The 17527-nt window shown below is 39.2% G+C and overlaps 3 protein-coding genes across 3 annotated transcripts; all 3 read right to left on the bottom strand.

Moving 5' to 3' along the window:
- Positions 1-195: 195 nt before the first annotated feature.
- Positions 196-2083, bottom strand: LOC119018574. The gene is made up of 7 exons (XM_037096359.1): positions 1915-2083; positions 1604-1749; positions 1393-1454; positions 994-1032; positions 760-867; positions 532-630; positions 196-429 (listed from the first exon to the last, which is right to left on the bottom strand). Exons 1-7 carry the CDS (start codon positions 2026-2028, stop codon positions 251-253), a joined length of 747 nt encoding a protein of 248 aa, XP_036952254.1. The 5' UTR covers positions 2029-2083; the 3' UTR covers positions 196-250.
- A 1781-nt stretch (positions 2084-3864) lies between these two features.
- LOC119024290 lies at positions 3865-7884 on the bottom strand. Its single transcript, XM_037106916.1, has 6 exons — positions 7613-7884; positions 6792-6934; positions 5772-5833; positions 5540-5653; positions 5251-5349; positions 3865-5143 (listed from the first exon to the last, which is right to left on the bottom strand). Exons 1-6 carry the CDS (start codon positions 7721-7723, stop codon positions 5019-5021), a joined length of 654 nt encoding a protein of 217 aa, XP_036962811.1. The 5' UTR covers positions 7724-7884; the 3' UTR covers positions 3865-5018.
- Positions 7885-8944: 1060 nt separating this feature from the next.
- Positions 8945-17061, bottom strand: LOC119021691. Its single transcript, XM_037102167.1, has 6 exons — positions 16853-17061; positions 16435-16580; positions 16222-16283; positions 15995-16108; positions 14558-14656; positions 8945-9318 (listed from the first exon to the last, which is right to left on the bottom strand). Exons 1-6 carry the CDS (start codon positions 16967-16969, stop codon positions 9140-9142), a joined length of 717 nt encoding a protein of 238 aa, XP_036958062.1. The 5' UTR covers positions 16970-17061; the 3' UTR covers positions 8945-9139.
- Positions 17062-17527: the final 466 nt, after the last annotated feature.

Below are 17527 nucleotides of genomic sequence, written 5' to 3'. Positions count from 1 at the left end.
ACGTGTGTCCATGACCATGTGTCACTATTACAACAGAGCTACAAACCTGGTACTGGCAAATGAGCTAACTAGACCACTGGCAAGAATGATTGGTTCTGTATTTACTCATGTTGACGATGAAGCATTATGCTTTAATGTCCAGGAGACCCTCCGCGTTGAATTTTGGGGAGATTGAAACTCAAGTCAGACATCAGATTCATTTAGTATCTGTTTAATTGACAGATATCTCTCAGACACAGACTGTATACAGTTAGCTCAGTCTTGATTGTAATTTAGGGATCATAGCCAGGAAATTCTTTACTCCTTCATTCCTGGTCATGATCTCATTTACTCTTGTGAAGTTTCCAAAATCCAAATACTCTCCATCGAGGTACACACGTGGCAGATCTAAATTCTCTATGTCTTGAGAGGGAGGCTCTGTGCAAAGATCTGTAAAACGAAAGCACAAATTAATTAATTTTTACTTGAGAGACAAGGTCGACTGCATTGTTTTACGGTAGAAAACAATGGAGCCATGTGATGTAGTCATACCTGATTCTGAGTTAAACCTAAAAGGCTGTAGTAGGTTAAGACATTCTGCCTGCTTCTTTAAGTCCCCCAGCTCATCAGCAGTCACAGAACGTCTCTTACCTGCAGGACAAGACAAAGAGTTGGGTCTTAAGAATGATTTGTACGTGTATATAAAGCCAGTATTAATATGTCCTTTGTTGTTCCTGTATCTTCAATGTTATTATTGAAGATACAGATATAGTTACTTACTCAGCAACTGAAGGCCACTGAGTTCACGTCCTAACACGAGCTGTTTTGTTCGAAACAGCAGACAGTCCGAACAGCCAGTTTTCACAAAGTTCATTGTGGGTATAGACCCTGGAGGACACACACATGCACACACACAAACACACACACACACACACACATATTTCAAATGTCTTAGTGCTGATATGTCACCAAATATTAGCACAGCATCTTTCATTAATATTTGAACCTACTCACCTGATGGGTCAGTGTGTCTCCGTGTCACATTAGGTAGGACTGTTGCAAAGAAGTCAGAATTGACATTAGATTTGTAGAGTTCAGTGATGTGTCAAAACACTTCAACCTCCTCTCTTCAAACCTACAAAATGCTGAATATTATCAGTTCATCACTTTGCTTAATTCCAGGATTAAGACCTTCCTCAAAGATCATGGAATCTTTTTCTCCTACCGCTCTCTCCATGACAAAAAAATATTCAAGATTGAAAAATCAGCATTTTTTTCCCCTTTAGGTGATAGGAGCAGAGTTAAAACATTAAGTTGAATAAGAACTCTTTACAAAGAGTATTGTTGCTCGTCACAATGTTTCATATATTTGCACAGCACAATGTCTAAATTCTGTTAAGCTAGCCCACTCACCTATTTGGAAAGTGCCATTTTCCAAAGTCATCTTAAGGGCAGCCGTGAAACAAATGCCAAACCTTTCACAGGTAGAAACATATGTGTTATGAAGTTATGAACCAAAACCCAGAAAGGCAAAAGAGATTGGATCTGAATCATGGCGGTCTTGATTATTGGACTTGACTCAATTTAGAAACCAAACAAAAAAAAAAAAGATATTTGAATTTACGCTTTTACAGAAGTGATGACAGCGACAGCATCACTATTGTCAATAGCAGTGACTTTCAACCAGTAGTTTTCCAGAAATTCCTTTTTCAAGTCTTCAGCTTTTTGGAAGCTCGTGCTTTCCGCTGCAACTATCCACTTGCCCAGCACCTGAAACATTATATGTCTCGGTCAGCGGCTTAAGATGACAACTGGACACATTAGGTAACGCTTTTGTTTTCAATAAGGATGAAGGAAATTATCGTTTGAAGTGCATCGACAGATGAAAAGAGAGATTGTGAGAGACAGGTGGCATGTGAGATGCAGGTGTCTTACCTGCTCTTTTGTGATGTCCAGAGTTTGTGTCAGACTCTCACAGCTGGTCACAGGAGCTGACTGTCCCACGGACAGAAGGCCGAGCAGGGCCACGGCAGCGCGAATAAACCTCATCGTGGCTCGCCTGATGATAGTGGTCGCTTACAGCTGAACACCAGTGGATATAGACTCAGAGGCTCATCCCACATGAAACGACAGAGTCCAGAGTTGTTTACGCATGTGTTGTAATCTGGTCTCAAGGTTGATACAGAGTAAAGTTTATCGGCTTTTATCCGGAAATTGCACTGCCCACAGATATTTAACGAGTGACATGTGGTCACTTATTATCATGTTTATATGTATATACGAGTCTATTATATATTATATTGTTCATTTTTTACTATTGTATTATTTTTTTTTGTAATATTCTGTCCTTTGGCTGCTGTGGCAAACAAATGTTGCCGTGTGTGGCGCAATCAAGGAATACTGATTCTGATTCTGAATACTTGCCAAATAGTGTCAATCATTTCCTAAAGCACACAAACCAGGGGTCGGATGTACAAATGATGTGCTCCTGCAAAAAACAGGCGCTTCAGTGTGCAAACGCTGCAGGTGAAATGATGAGGTGGGCAGGTGGCGTAGGTTGTTCATCAGACTGACAGTCTCCACAGTTTTCCGTAAACCTGTTTTTTAAATATTCATGAGTACTGAATTGTGTCATTCTTTTCATTTGGTTTGTTCTTTTCATATGATCTTAAATCGTGAACTGTTTCGATATTCAACACTTTGTAAACTCTGGTTTTAAAGCTGTACTATAAATGAAGTTTATTTTTGTTATTATTAGTGCATTGCCTGTAGGAAGCATGTATTCCTGTAGAAAAGTGGGAGGTTAAGTAGTTTTTTCATGGATGGCCAAATGAGGCTGTGTTTGAAGGTGGGACGTCAGGGGTGTAATTGGCTGTTTTTGACTAATTTTGATTTTACCATTATACCATTTCACCTTAAAAACGGTTTACCTTGCCTTGTTTGGCATCATTATTTTCAGCACAACCTCACATGTGTAACTGTACAGTTATTTTTTTCATTTTGACATACTGTATTAACACTATGGACCTAAAATCACAAAAACACATAAAATCAGTAGGAAAAAGTTAGATGTTTTTCTGTGAAAACCACATAATATGTGTAATGAACCAATTAGCATTAGTTATAATGCAAATATAAATTGTTGTTTGCTAGATTTTTCAAAGTTTTTGAAAAAAGTTATATGTAACTATTTACATTTAAATGCAGGCAATGCCTCAGGCTCAGGGTTCCTCAGCTCGTTCCTGCCTGTTCCACATTCAGCAGTCTTCTCCTTGTTTTGATTCACAACACAAAAAACAACTACACTACACACTAAACACACTACACCAAACACTACATAACACACTAACTATACACTCTATATACACTAACACGCTATATGTCACAAATCTCTCAACTCTCAAAACTTATTATCTCTGTTGCTGTCTGTACCAAACTTGCTGCTTGCGGACACTTTCGTGACAGAAGTCCTTTTTTACCATTTCTTCCTGCACCAGACACGAACGTGACGGCAATGTTTGCGAAAAAGCGTGGCGGACATTGTTAATCATAAGTCCAGCTGCAGTTATAAATCCGTGTGTTTTTTAAGGTATGTTGTGGAAGTGAGCTCTGCAGTGATTGGCCCTGGTGCGTACTTGACTATGGTGGCGACGGTTGATAAGGCTAGTGGAATTCGTAAAGCATTAATGAAATAATTTATTAACGGTATTATTGCGGTCCAAACAAATCCAACGTTGCACACCCTTAAACCACGCAGCAGCCATGTTGAAACTCTCAGATCAGTCTGATCCTGATCTGCAGAGATATTTGAGGCACACAGCTACTGCTGCTCATTTGGACTGTGACAAGAACTCCCACCTGAGTCCTTCACGACTTCAGTCTTCCGCAGGATTGTTTAGGCAACCAAGTGAGACAGAGAAGGTCCCATATTTTACATCACTTTACAATCCGCTCACATATGGCTAGTAAAAATGTGATTAATACATGTAAGATACTGGAGATTGTTACATAGAGCACCTTTAAGGGCGTTTGTGCAACCATTTGTGATAACTGTGAGGGGAAATGAAGGTTGTGCATGTTTGCTCATTGGCACAATGATTGAAACAGCATAAGGCATAAGGCATTTTAATTTAATCAATATCTACTGGCAGGACAGGATGTGTGCAAACAAAAATGTATATATTTAAAAGAAAAAACAGAAAAAACACAGAAAAAAGTGAAAAATGGCAGACGTGTTGATATGGTCTGCTAAGTGGGCAAAAAAGATAAAAAAAAATAATAATAATAAAGTTAAGAATGTACAGAAACACAAATCTAGTCATTGTTGACTTTTTTTGATTGTTGTTAATTTACCATGTCTCATGTATTCAGTTAACAACATGACAGCGTAAGTATTACATTCTGCATTGGCATTTAAAAAAAAAAAAACTAACAATTTGACAGTCATTAAGCAGACACGTTTGTCCAAAAGTGCATGTAGAAAAACAAACAGTCCTACCAATCACAACATAACAAGCAAACTTAAACCCCCAAACTGTGTCATTAAAAACAAAATGTACCAGCTTATAACCTTATAGCTTTTGCTTTTTTTAATTCGGACTAAACAGGGAGAGGTGTTTTAGTATAATTCTACATACACTCCCAAGAATAAGAACAGGTTAACTAGTTTTAGTTTTCTCCTTATTGTTTTGTATTCGCCAGTAGTTTCACTTCAATTATCAGGTGGTTTACTGCCTGTTGCTGTCGACTATGGCTACTTTATTTCTCTTCGTTTTTTGTCAAAGGTCTAACAACAGATTGTCCATATACAGTATGTTATTCAGAGCTGTTTTTGAAATTGAAAAAGAATAAGGTGTAGGCCACATAAAGTGAGATATCAAACCCCCCGAAAAAATAATGATGACACTAATTACAAGATTAAGAAAGCTAGTCAGTTCCTCCATCTTAACTTTTTATTTTTGTTTCAAATGTCCATCAGGAGGAAAACGTTCTTTCTCATACAAAATTACCTAGGGCGAGAATTGAAATCTAATAATAAATCAGTTCACAAACATATCAAAAAGACTGTCCAGGATTCTTGCTACTCGATGTCCCATCTTGGCTTCGAACAGGGAGTTGAGAGCACTGAGCCCCTCGGAGGGCGAGATGTCGTCCGGGCAGATTTCTGCGTACATACACGTTAAAAATAAGTCACAATATAAAACAGCTCTGTACGACATTATGGAGGCACAGTATGTGGAGGTTGAAAACTATTCTAGTCAAAATTCTCACCAGCATTTGGGTTCATCATGATGGCCGACGGCATCTGAAAACATTCTACTTGGTTCCTGAACATCTCCAGTGCGGCAGGCGAGACATTGTTTGTTTTGCCTGGGAGTAAAGGATGTCGCAGTTCAGAACAGTGAGTTGCATGCTGGGTAAGACGACTAAACCATAAAGACTATGAAAGACAGGACACCTAACAAACAAAGATGCTTGTCCCTGGAGACACCCTATTGAGTACAAACATTCACTACATCTATCAGGCTCATCTTTTGCTGAGAAGTGAGTATTTTCTTACTGAAAAGCATCACACTGGTGAACGTGTCTTCGCCGGAGGTAATTTCTTCGTGGGCGACCAGACAGTCGGCGCAGTCAGTCGGCAGGTAGACTTCCTTGAGGTAGAAAGGTTGCTCTGTAAAAGTCACACACGTACAAAAACGGTATAGGAAATGTTAGAAGAGGAGTGTTTGAATGAATGCAGGTGTCTTCTCTGAAGAATCTCTCAGCATCGTGGCTCTTCTTTAACTCACCAATTACCATTGCGTTGTTTTCAAATGTCACATTGTATATCAGGCTGGAACACTTGCCATGTCTGTGGAGGAGAAAGTACAGATCAGAAAACAATATCATCAGTCATAATGGATTCATTAGCATTTCAGTGACTCCAAGTGTATGACAGGTGTTTAACGCCGTGATGAACGCACACAGGAGGATTCACTTCACCAATACTTTTAAGTTTCTTTGAGCTTGTTTTGGGTTTATGACCTGCAACTTTACTGTTTTCCCTTCACGCTTGTCCTCTGTCTCATCCGTGTTGAATCCGGACATATTTACTAGGTGGCCCGCCGCTTCTGCTGGGTGCTCTCTGCAGATAATGTGATTAATGTTTTCCTCATTAAAAACACATTATTTCACCCATCTTCCTTTAGCTGGAGTGGGAGACCACATATTTGTCTCTTAGTGAAGATGGGTGCTGCTGTCGAAGTAGCAATCCAGGCGCATTTGACTTTTAAGGGGGAATGTGAGATGACACTCTGGTTTAGTTCACGTTACGCCCAAAGCGCACCCATTATTAATTAAAGGACTGCCTACAATCCCTTGTGCCATGTGTTTTCCGTACTCTACACCCAGATTATGCACCTTTTAACTTGCAGAAAAGGAGTTGGACACACCCTAAATGCCCTTCAGACCATGTACCATAGATGGTTTAGGGCCCACAGACTTAAAAGACATAAGTTGTATTATTAAGAAATCAAGGCCCAGTTCTTGTGAAGTCATACAGAGTGTACAGAGTGTATACAGACTCAAACATATTCACCTTATCTCTACGAGCTCTACATCACGTTACAACAAAGAGAGTTTCTTAGTTTATTACGGTATCAGCTCCACATTGCTCTTGCCATTTTGAAATAACTGAAACCATCAGGATTCATCTTTAGAGATTCCTACGGGACACTTTTGAATGTTTGAAGGTTTGAAATGACTTATTCCCCTCTACGGAAACACGTAGCCTGCAGTGTTGTGGTGTAATAGCGTTGGTGGGGATTTACATTCTGTGAGTCTGGAAGAGACTGAGGATGTTGCTCTCGGCGGTTGCAGTGACATCCAGCCAGACGCTGGTCATGAGATGGCCCAGGGAGCGGCTTCCTGGGAGGTTAGAGCTCCCCCCGATGTACAGCCATTTCCCCAACATCTGGAGCAGAGAGGGAGGGAGAGAGAGAGACAGCGCAGAATAAGTGTCGGTGTTTCTCAGCCTCTGGGCCAGGACTTGTTGTGGGCTCGTGGGAGATTTGTTTGATATACTAGATCGAATATGTAGATGTTAAATATGGGGAATGATAGATGAAACCTTCCATGGAAATTCATGGAATGTTCCCCACTTATACTATAATAATGACATTAACTTATTTGGCAGCTCATCCTAACAATGTCTTAACAAAACCTTTGAGAAAAAAAAATGTAAAACATAAACAATGCATTGCATGCATATACATTCGTCCAGAAATATTGTTTACGGTTTACTGTGTGTGCTTCTTGTCATTTAGTTTTCTTTGAATTGCTCTTATTGTCTTCTTTTCTAAAAGGGAGGGGAGGTGCGTTGTATACACCCTATGGCTTCTTGACCTCTCCTGACACAGACATCAGACCCTCCACAACTCTTATCATTTCATCATCTGGATTTTATGCTTTAACTTATTTGTGTACAAATAAAACATGATACATTTGGCTCTCTGTGCTCCCAAAACCTAATCGCTGAATGATGCCATATTGAAATTTGGTAAACAGTTTGTTTTCACAGGTCTGTAATTTGAGGTCTGGACTGAAGATGTTTCTAAATATCTTAAGTAAAGTAAATCAGGTGCACACTCACCTCGTCTTTGCTGATTGTTATTGGTTTGATCAGACTCTCACAGCTGCTCAGAGGAGCAGAGCGTCCCCGCGAGAGAAGACTCAGCAACACAACAACAGCAACACACTTCATCCTCTAGATGGCTCTGATCTTGCTCTTAACAAGCTTTCCACCTCTGTCTGTGAAGCTCCCACTTCACTTGTCTTCCACACTCAGCTTTTTATTTTTATCTTCGGATGTCTCTCTCCACTGCCTGGCTGCTGCTGACTTTTTTCAGTCAGAGTCTCCCTCACCTGCATATATTCACTTTTCTGGGAGCTGATGTAACTAAAGTAAACAGACAGGGGAGACTTTGACCGGTGTGAGGGATCGATAGAGTCTTGATCCGATCACATGTAACAGTACAGGCTGGTAATTATGCTAATGTACTTCCTTAATCTCTGTTAATTCTCTCTGATGTGTCACGGAAACTCACAAACACAGTGAGTCAGTCCAAAAAAAGGTTAATCCTTTTTTTTTTTTTTTTTTTTGCACTTGTATTTCAACATATTTTAACATTCTTCTGTTTTCAATTGAAAACCACAGCTTTCCAATGAATTAAAGCCAATTAATGCAACATAACAGGCATTGTTTATTTCATTCTTTATAGCAGTCAAATAACTTACCTATTTATTTTAACTAATGTGTTCCTATTTATCTTGCCTTGAGATTATAAGGATTACTTTAAGGTCTCAGCTTCATAACTCTTTGTTTCATTTTATTGTGCGTACATTTGTGTGTGACTTTGTGCACATATCTTTTGAAGGAGTCGCATTTTTTAATTGCACAAAAAAATGAATGAGTGTTGAAAGTTTTTAAGTATGATATCATTAATGCAACTTGAGTGATACATTTTAAATTGTGTAAAAGGTAAAACGTCATATAGTTTTTCAAATGGTACTGACAGTTAGAGGGTGAATACTAAGAACAGTAAAATGGTAACAAAACCACACTAGTTTCAAAGGCAAAGAATTAACTTCCATGCTCAAGTTAGGTGAAGTATTGTTATTTTTGACATGTTAACATAAAAGAGGAATTTTAATGTTTCAGCTGATTTATGTGGAGCTCTTCAACTGTACAGTTATGTGCTGTTGTATCTTCTATAGTACTTTATGTTTTATAAGATGATCGTTTGACCAAAAGATCATAAACACTGAGAAACCCTGTTGCTGCTATGGACTACATCCAGGACAGCAATGTGAATAAAGCTCATCACGGCCAGCCTGATGATTGTGTTTGCTTCAAGCTTAACACTGGTGCGTTCAAGCTCAGAGGCTCGACCCACGTGAAATGACAGAGTCCAGAGTTGTTACGTGTTGTTATCTAGTCTCAAGGGTGAGGAGGTGAGGAGTTTATTTGCTTTTATTCAGAAGTTTCACTCCAAAGAGACATTTATGCTCACTGCCTCTTCTACAACTGCTCTTTACATAAGAGTTCTGTTCCAAAACAAAATATTGTGATATCGTAACTCGTACAGTTTGCAGGCACATCAGGACAGTTTTCGCCAGATTAATTTTCTTTCATTGCAGCCAAGCTGCTAGAGATCAGCTTGATGAGCTCATTCATGCCACCTTCAGTGCTGATCATTTGTTGGAACTGGTCGAATACTCCAGGGTCTAAGTCCAACATCGCATCGGATAGATCAGTGCTCTCGGTTTCTTGGGAGGGAGAGTCATCTGGGCAGATACCTGTGAGGCAGAAATTAGCAGTGTTGTAAAGAGTGCTAAAAATTCAGACTTGAGTAAAAGTACAGATTTCGTTGTCATACGTTGCTTTGGTAAAACAAGTGAAAGTCACCAATGTGAATAGTACTTGAGTACTATTAAAAGTAAATTACACAGATATTTAGCTTTGATGCAGTATGTAATCTGCAGTGTAACTAGTGACTGAAGTAATCATATAAATGTAGTTTATTAGTAGAAACACAATGTTTGCCTCCAAAATGTAGTGGAGTGGAAGTATGAGGCCCCGTTGAGCCACATTTTGTAATAAACATCCAAAATGTAATAACTTTTTCATTTCATTTTGTAATAAAGCCGCATTTTGTAATAAACTGCCCCAACGCATTTTGTAATAAATTTTGCCGCATTATGTAATAAGTTATTACATTTTGAGAAGATTATTACAAAATGCACTTGCAACTTTTTTATTCTCTAGAAAATGTGATAACATGGTGCATTACGTAATGACAATTCTAAAGCATAGTTTATTTGTTTGTTAATTGTATTTTATTTTACTTTAACGTATTTGTAAAAGCTAGGCCTATTATTAGTATCACTGTATTAGCCTAGTAGCAGTACTTAGCAATTACTATCAGTACACTATTCAAAGGTTGCATTAACAGAGAATATTCTGTAAATTCCAGATTTTTTTTATTGGATACCAAAACCACATCAAGAATAGTTATAAACATCCAACAAACCTTATTATGCTTCTTGTAATACAGAACAAAACTCTGGGTATCAAAATTTAATCCATTTGTAAACATTAACATATGCACATACGAAATAGAAACGCTGATGAATAGGTAAAGAACAGCTTTATTTATGCATTTATAGAACCTTTCAACAACAATAAATGCAACCAACACATGCAGGCTTGCGGCCAATTTAAAATAATAATGAACCAATGAATATAAGTTCTACCTTAAACAACGTAAGTGTCTTCTGCTTGTTTATAGAGCTGCTGTGACCAGCAAATTTCTCCACTAAGATTAATTTTAAACAAATATGAAATTGCCTCAAAAGGCTAAACAAACAACAAAATTTCTATTTCCAAAATATATCCGTAATTTCAAATTGTCCATGTCTAATATGTCTAATTACCAGCCAAGCCATAAACCACTTGGAATGTTTCCCAAACAGCTCCTTGAGTTTTAATGCCACACCACCAAAGCGCCCTGTTGCTTTGTACAACCTTTGTACACTAATTGTGTGCTTTCCAACGACGTCCAACCCAAGGCTTCGGCTTAATGTTTCCCTTAGATAGATTGATGGATGGAATCGATCTGCAATATCTTTAAAATGTTGAGACACTCTGTTAAACGTCCCAAGCATTGACATGTCATCCTCAAGGGTCATTTTGATAATAGACTTAAAGATTTCAGTTGGTAGGACAGGCTGAACAGGGGGTGTAGTCAGAACAGGGTCCTCAGGCTCATCAGGCTGGATAGGTGGGTCAGACTCATCTGGTGAGGCAGGCTGCAGTGGTGAAAGTGTGTTGTTGTCATATAACTGTCCTGCTTGAGCATCCAAAACATGCTCCATAAATGGTGTGACTGGTCCCTCCAAACTCAGATAATGTTCTCCATGCCCCTCTGCCACATGACCAAGTACTAGCACTGGATTGCTGTGACAATATATGTTTGACTCTGAAACAATAGTTGAGGCATTGATTCCCAGAGAGGAAATTACAAGAAACTGGACCTGGAAAATTTCAGATGCTCTCTGCAATGTAATGTGGTCACCATAGGTTCCAGTTTGGGTCATTCTTTCCAAGTATCCATCCCAGTCATTGCCCTCGACAAAGCTGAACAAGAGTGTTCCATTTCCATTGTATGGATAATTCCTGAGGTCTTGGACAATTTCATCTCTTAAGCTTTCTGGTGATCTAAATATTCCAAGGGTGGATAGCTGGTCAGCCATGGCTGCAAACTGACAATTTCCATCTGGGTCAGGGTCATAGCGAATGCTTAACTCCATGGACATAAATTCCTCTAGTCTGTCTGTGTGTGTGTACTGAAACAAAAGTGGGTTTAGGCCTCTCTTTGATGGTGCTGTCTTGGGTTTTTTAGAGTGTGTCTTTTTTCGCAGCCGGGTCGCACTAGTTATATCCGATACGAAGAACCATTTTTGTGTTTGTCGGAGGGTCTTTGGGTCCCTAAAACTCACTTTGTATTTTGAGAGCTTTCGATTTTTTTTCACAATTGTACCACGCCTTACGTGATACTTTTTGGAGACTCGATGGGCACCATCCCTCATTCTGACCAAAACAGCGTCCTTAACATTGTAGTGTTGTGATAGGTTTTGTTTGAATGCACGCTTGATCATTAGTTTAGCACAGTGCTCAGAGGCCTTCCGTGCCATTCTTCTCACCCTTTTTCGTTTAGTATCAAATTTTTCTCGATGTCTCAAGGATGGTAAAGTTGAATGTTGATTCCTCACAGACTCCTTACGAACAGACGATGGAGAACCGCATAAAGGATGCCTTATGCTGTTGCTTTTTCTTCCATAGTATACTTCAAATGGAGACCTCCAGCCTAAAACTTCTTTAAGATCCTCATTTAGCACTCTTGAATATACAGGTAGGTGCTTGACCCAGTTAACTCCGTTCCCTTGAAATTTCACCAGATCATACATGATCTTATTTCTTAGCCACCTATGTGTCCTCTCAACCTTCCCTTGGCTTTGTGGATGATATGCTGAACTTTCAATTATTTTCACTTGCAGAGATGTCATTAGAATTTTCACCGCCCCTTTAAACTCAGTCCCTTTGTCATGTTGTAATACTTTGGGTGGTCCATGTTCACGATAAATCTTGGTAAGGTGTTTGGCAATTTCAACACTACTTTTTCTTTTCAATGGTTTCAGCCACATGTAACGGCTGAACACATCCATCACTGTGAGAATGTAACAGTATAAAGCCTGACCATAACTAATTTTCATTTTTCCCATGTCCAATAGGTCAATTTGGTGTCGATCTTGCACTTCTTTGGCTTGAATGGTCATCAAAGGGGGCTTATTCAGAAACTTTGCATTTTGAAGTTGGTACCACTCAGTTTTGTTCAAGATTTCCTGCACCTTTCTTTCACTTATGCCACTATGATGCATTTTCAGTCGTTTGCTCAACTTTCTTGCTCCAGAACCCTTAGTATCATCTAGACCCTTTTTAACAACACAATCAACATTAGACTGTAGCGTGACTGGCTTGCCGGCACACAGCAGTGTCTGCCCATCCTCACTGAGAGAATAGACCCCTTGATTTCTCCAGAGACGCACCAAGGCATTTTGTTGAATTCTTGTGCGTTCAGCAACTGGAACATGAAACTCTCCTCTCAACTTGCGAACTATGACATTGTACATTTCCTCGGTCATTGCTTGCTTTTGTCCATGGCCTACAATGAGCCCCAGCAGGGTGCAGGTCAGGGTTATAATTAGCAGACCTACAAGGGTGACAAAAGAGGGAAAATATTTAACTCCCAAAACTAAACTGCATTTTGTGCCTTTTTTTTGCACTTTTATTTTATTTGTGGAATTTCATTTCAAGTACTAAAATATTTTATCTTGAATTAATATTTAAGAAGGTATTTTAATTATTACAATTTTGATAACCCACCACCACCTGCGGCATCACAGTACCATAATTCAAATTGCTTTATGAATGTTGATCTTATGTTATAGCCCTAGATTTGTCTCAATAAAGGATGCTATCATTAAAGAGGACGCTGCTTTTGTAGGAATACTGAAAAACAAGGTTATTGTTTTCACACCTGTTATAACATTTTTAGCCTTTTAATAGCTATTTCGATGCTTACTATTTATGACTGTGTGAATTCATTGCATGGAATGATAGGTATTCAGCTTCACTCATTCAGCCAATGGTTTTCAGTGACTTCACACAGGGAAGGTAATGCTCTCTTATCCAACATTCTCCATATGGCTAAACTAGGAAGAAGTGAATTAGTAAGTTAAACTACGTAATAAGACTTACAGTGAAGGGTGAAGCACAACTATCAAAGCTGTTGTTCACAATGAAGATCTACCCACGGAATAACACATGAGAGGGGCGAACAGAGAGGCAAGCTTTGAAACAGCTTGGAACTGTAAAGTTTGGCATTCATCTTAAACCATTTTAGAGCAAAACAGCAAGTTATTTGTTATCCAAATTAATTAAGATCTGCAAAGTACAGTTTATGTTCTTACAATGACAAAAAAAAAGTTCAACCCCAAAGTTTTATTGGCATTTAAAATATAGATGGTTCATAACTTTTCATTCCTTCTGTTAAAAAACCCTATAATGTACACTAGTCTACTCAAAATAATAAAAAAAAAATGAAGGGTTCCACCCAGTGTGCTGGTGCAGTGGGCCCTTCCTTCTGATGCACATAGTATTTTGTTTTGTTCATTCCACTATGTAAATAATATACATTATTAACCAGAATGCCTCATTCATTGTGATCTGGGATGTGTTGTTTAAATGTTCACTTTATTTTTTGAGCAGTGTACTATTGTGTGTGTGTGTGGGGGGGGGGCGTCATGTTGAACTCTGTTGAATGTCTCAATTAAGCATGCAAGCAGCACATGATCTTTGTAGAACTGATGCAGCAGCCAATCAGATTACAGCCCGCCCTCCCCTCCCTGGCTGAGTGACAGACCATGTAGAGCTTTGAATTTGGCCACAAGTTATTGGCCTATATAATTCCAAACTTCAAATAGGCAACTAAAGTTATATTTGGCGTATTCTGTCATACATAGATTTATTGGGCTAGATAGCTCTAAGGGAAATTGCATAAAAAACAACAAAAGTCACTCCTGTATAAATTCATTGCTTAACAAACAACAATAATAGGTATTATTACATAATGCACCATGTTATTACATTTCCTAGAAAATAAAAAAGTTGCAAGTGCATTTTGTAATAATCTTCTCAAAATGTAATAACTTATTACATAATGCGGCAAAATTTATTACAAAATGCGTTGGGGCAGTTTATTACAAAATGCGGCAGTTTATTACAAAATGCGGCTGTATTACAAAATGAAATGAAAAAGTTATTACATTTTGGACGTTTATTACAAAATGCACCGTTATTACAAAATGCGGCTCAACAGTTCAGAACTGTTTTTTAAAATCTTTTGTTAGGGTTAGTTTTTTTCTTATTTTGTAGTAGTTTAAACTAAAATTCTTCTGTTTTGTACTTTGATCATACCTTTCTCTGGGTCCAGGAAGGCAGGTGGTCGGAAGCCTTTACACTCCACCTGCTTGTTGAACTCGTCCATCTCAGCAGCAGTCAACTGGTTTCTCCTGCCTGACAGACAGAATAAGTGTAGACAAAGGAGCTGTGAAGTAGCGTATGAAAATAGAGAGCGTATAAAGAACGTATGCAAGGTCACAGTGTAGACAAGACTAGTCAGGCAATCAACTTCAGACACAAGAAGATGGACTCACTTTTATATCTAGAAGTGAAAACCGGAATTGAGTGTTGCAACTTAAACCTTTAAAGAACCCTAAAGAACTTTTTAATTGCGTGGGTATATTACAAAGAAAAAGTTGCCACATAATTTTAGATTCTATAATTTGTTTAATATTGGACCAGTTCCCATTTCAGTTATTTAAATAGAATCATATGGGAAGTTCAGAGGGCAAATGTCATTACGTTGAAAATGTCAACAACTCAAAGACATCTTAAAAGGATTAACTTGGCCCAAAATAGACTCTGTCCGTTGCAGTGGTGGTCCTAGCTTGCATGAAGCCCTGGGCGAACTTCATCTTCATTATTCACGTGCATGTCCTGACTTCTGATCAACAGTGAAGAAATACAGGTTCTCTTCAATTCTGATATGACTGATGTTATAGCAGAATCTATGTTAACCTGTATAGGAGCCACCAATGTCGAATCCAAATGTACAGTCTCTTCCAGCCCCTTGTCACCTCCATGGGTTTTACACCCGACTCAACCACAGCTGTAGCTGCCAGTAGTTCCTCAGTGGACCCTGAGTGGTCCCAACCACTGTTGTTAGCACACAAGCGCATAACTTGAAACTGACAAGATGGATTCTTGTGTGTGACCTTGCAATCTCGTCTCGGGTCATCATCACCAGACTGCTATTTACAGGGACTGCATCTCTCCAGGAGAGCAGCTGATCTCATCTTAATCTGGTCGTATGAAGGCAGTATGAATGATTTCACAGCTAACACATGGCATTCGGCACTAAGTTTCTTTGGGTACTATTTGACCAGACCTCATCAAGAATGGACAAACACAGATGGATCGTGTCGTCTCTGCAGAAACAAACTGTTCCAAACAAGGGCAGGTGGACTTGGCACACCAAACAGAAAAACTGTTTGTTGGAAAATGTTTGATTAGTGTGTCAGGGGCTTAAAGTCCAGAGGGAAAAGTCCTTGAATACTATAAATACAAAATAGCATGAAAGACAGTTACTCTAGTTAAGAACCCGAAAAGCCATACTAAAGAACAGTATATAAGTAAATGTACTTAACTACCTAATATGTTGTATTGGGTCAAGATTGCAGATTGACATTATTGTATTTCCCGGAGCAGCTCATCTTATCTATTCTTTTGAATGTTAAAGCAAGTCCCTTTATTTTACATTCACTTTATCAGACTGTGAGTCTTAAGTCTTACTCAGGAGCTGGAGACCACCAAACGTGCTTCCTCCAATGGTGTAGTTCGAGGAGATAACAAGGCAGTCGGCGCAGCTAGTTTTCAGTAAGACCTCAGAAGCCTTGGCAGGTTTCTCTGTGGACACATGCATAGACCAACACACATCAACACAAACACAAAGTGCCACTGCAGTGCTGGACTCTAAATCCAAATCTGTTTGCGCAGCATGTTTCACCGATACCACTCACCCATGAAGAGAGTGCCGTTTTCCAATTTCAGAGTAGTCGAGATTGTGAAGCAGGTGCCGAACCTTTCACCAGGAGAAAGGACACGTTAGACACACACATGTTTCAAGCCTGGAAAAAAACATCACTGAACACTCTGCGTCGAGATCTTGAGTTTGCGTTTCATGATTCCAGGCGAAAGTCCTGCCCAGTCATTAAATGTAGACTTGAAGTTACATTTTCTGGGACTGGAAGACACCCAAGACGCCGCTCTCGTTAGATGCAGTGATTTTCACCCAGGAGCTCTCCACGAAGATCTTCGTCAGCTTATTGGATGCCGGGATGTTTGTGCTTTCTGCCACGATCATCCACTTGCCCAGCAGCTGAAACAGACGGTATCTCCATCAGAAGAAGAAGAAGAAGAAGAAGAAGAAGAAGAAGAAGAAGAAGAAGAAGAAGAAGAAGAAGAAGAAATATCCCAGACGGTGTGTTACTCTGTGACAAGTGATATGACAGTTTCTTACCTGGTCTCTTTGGATTTCAATAAGTTTTGTTAGACTCTCACAGTTGTTTACAGGAAGAAGAAGAAGAAGAAGAAGAAGAAATATCCCAGACGGTGTGTTACTCTGTGACAAGTGATATGACAGTTTCTTACCTGGTCTCTTTGGATTTCAATAAGTTTTGTTAGACTCTCACAGTTGTTTACAGGAGCTGACTGTCCGATGGACAGGAGCCCGAGCACAGCCACTGCGACATGGACAAACCCCATCATGGCCTGCTTCTCACACAAAGAACCTCAATCTCTGTGTCCCTTTTAGCTTGAAGCTGATTGTGTCTTGTTCAACTCACGACTGGTGCAATGAAGTTCAGCGGCGTCGGCCTACAAAGGGCCCTGTGTTGTTTACATTTGTGTTGCAATCAGGAGGAGTGGTGGATAAAGTAAAAGATTTATTGGATGAAGAAATACAATAAATTCACTCATTATCTGCTTTCAAAACGTTTCTGGGGCTTCAAAGCAAGCCGCATTCTCTTAAACAACTGAGGAAGCTGGGGACTTGTCTGATTTGTGAAATACGTTATTTACAACCTTGACATGCAGGAGAGCTTGTGAGGCCAAATTCAAATGAGTTACATGCTCACATTTTTAGATGAGAGGCTAAAGTGAAGACTTTGGCCCATAACAGGGTTTAAATAACATCTTTTCAAATATATCTGGGATCTCTGGTTTCCAGACACTTGGACTACAGCAGAAGAGGTATATGGAGCCATTTTATGCGATTTTGTTTGTTGGTGTTTTTGTTTTCGCTCTAAAACAAGTGCCTATCTGCCT

The sequence above is a fragment of the Acanthopagrus latus genome, chromosome 1, assembly GCF_904848185.1.
Source record: "Acanthopagrus latus isolate v.2019 chromosome 1, fAcaLat1.1, whole genome shotgun sequence".
Classification (NCBI taxonomy): Eukaryota; Metazoa; Chordata; class Actinopteri; order Spariformes; family Sparidae; genus Acanthopagrus; species Acanthopagrus latus.
This window is presented reverse-complemented; position numbering and strand designations above follow the sequence as displayed.

Coding starts and splice junctions, on each gene's coding strand:
- LOC119018574 (XM_037096359.1), bottom strand. CDS start 2,028: ATGAGGTTTATTCGCGCTGCCGTGGCCCTGCTCGGCCTTCTGTCCGTG. Junction 868..993: donor GAGACACACTGACCCATCAG/GTGAGTAGGTTC, acceptor TGTGTCCTCCAG/GGTCTATACCCACAATGAAC. Junction 430..531: donor TAGGTTTAACTCAGAATCAG/GTATGACTACAT, acceptor TTCGTTTTACAG/ATCTTTGCACAGAGCCTCCC.
- LOC119024290 (XM_037106916.1), bottom strand. CDS start 7,723: ATGAAGTGTGTTGCTGTTGTTGTGTTGCTGAGTCTTCTCTCGCGGGGA. Junction 6,935..7,612: donor TAACAATCAGCAAAGACGAG/GTGAGTGTGCAC, acceptor TCTCTGCTCCAG/ATGTTGGGGAAATGGCTGTA. Junction 5,654..5,771: donor AAACAACGCAATGGTAATTG/GTGAGTTAAAGA, acceptor TGACTTTTACAG/AGCAACCTTTCTACCTCAAG.
- LOC119021691 (XM_037102167.1), bottom strand. CDS start 16,969: ATGATGGGGTTTGTCCATGTCGCAGTGGCTGTGCTCGGGCTCCTGTCC. Junction 16,284..16,434: donor GTCTTCCAGTCCCAGAAAAT/GTAACTTCAAGT, acceptor TCCTGGTGAAAG/GTTCGGCACCTGCTTCACAA. Junction 14,657..15,994: donor TGGTGGTCTCCAGCTCCTGA/GTAAGACTTAAG, acceptor TCTGTCTGTCAG/GCAGGAGAAACCAGTTGACT.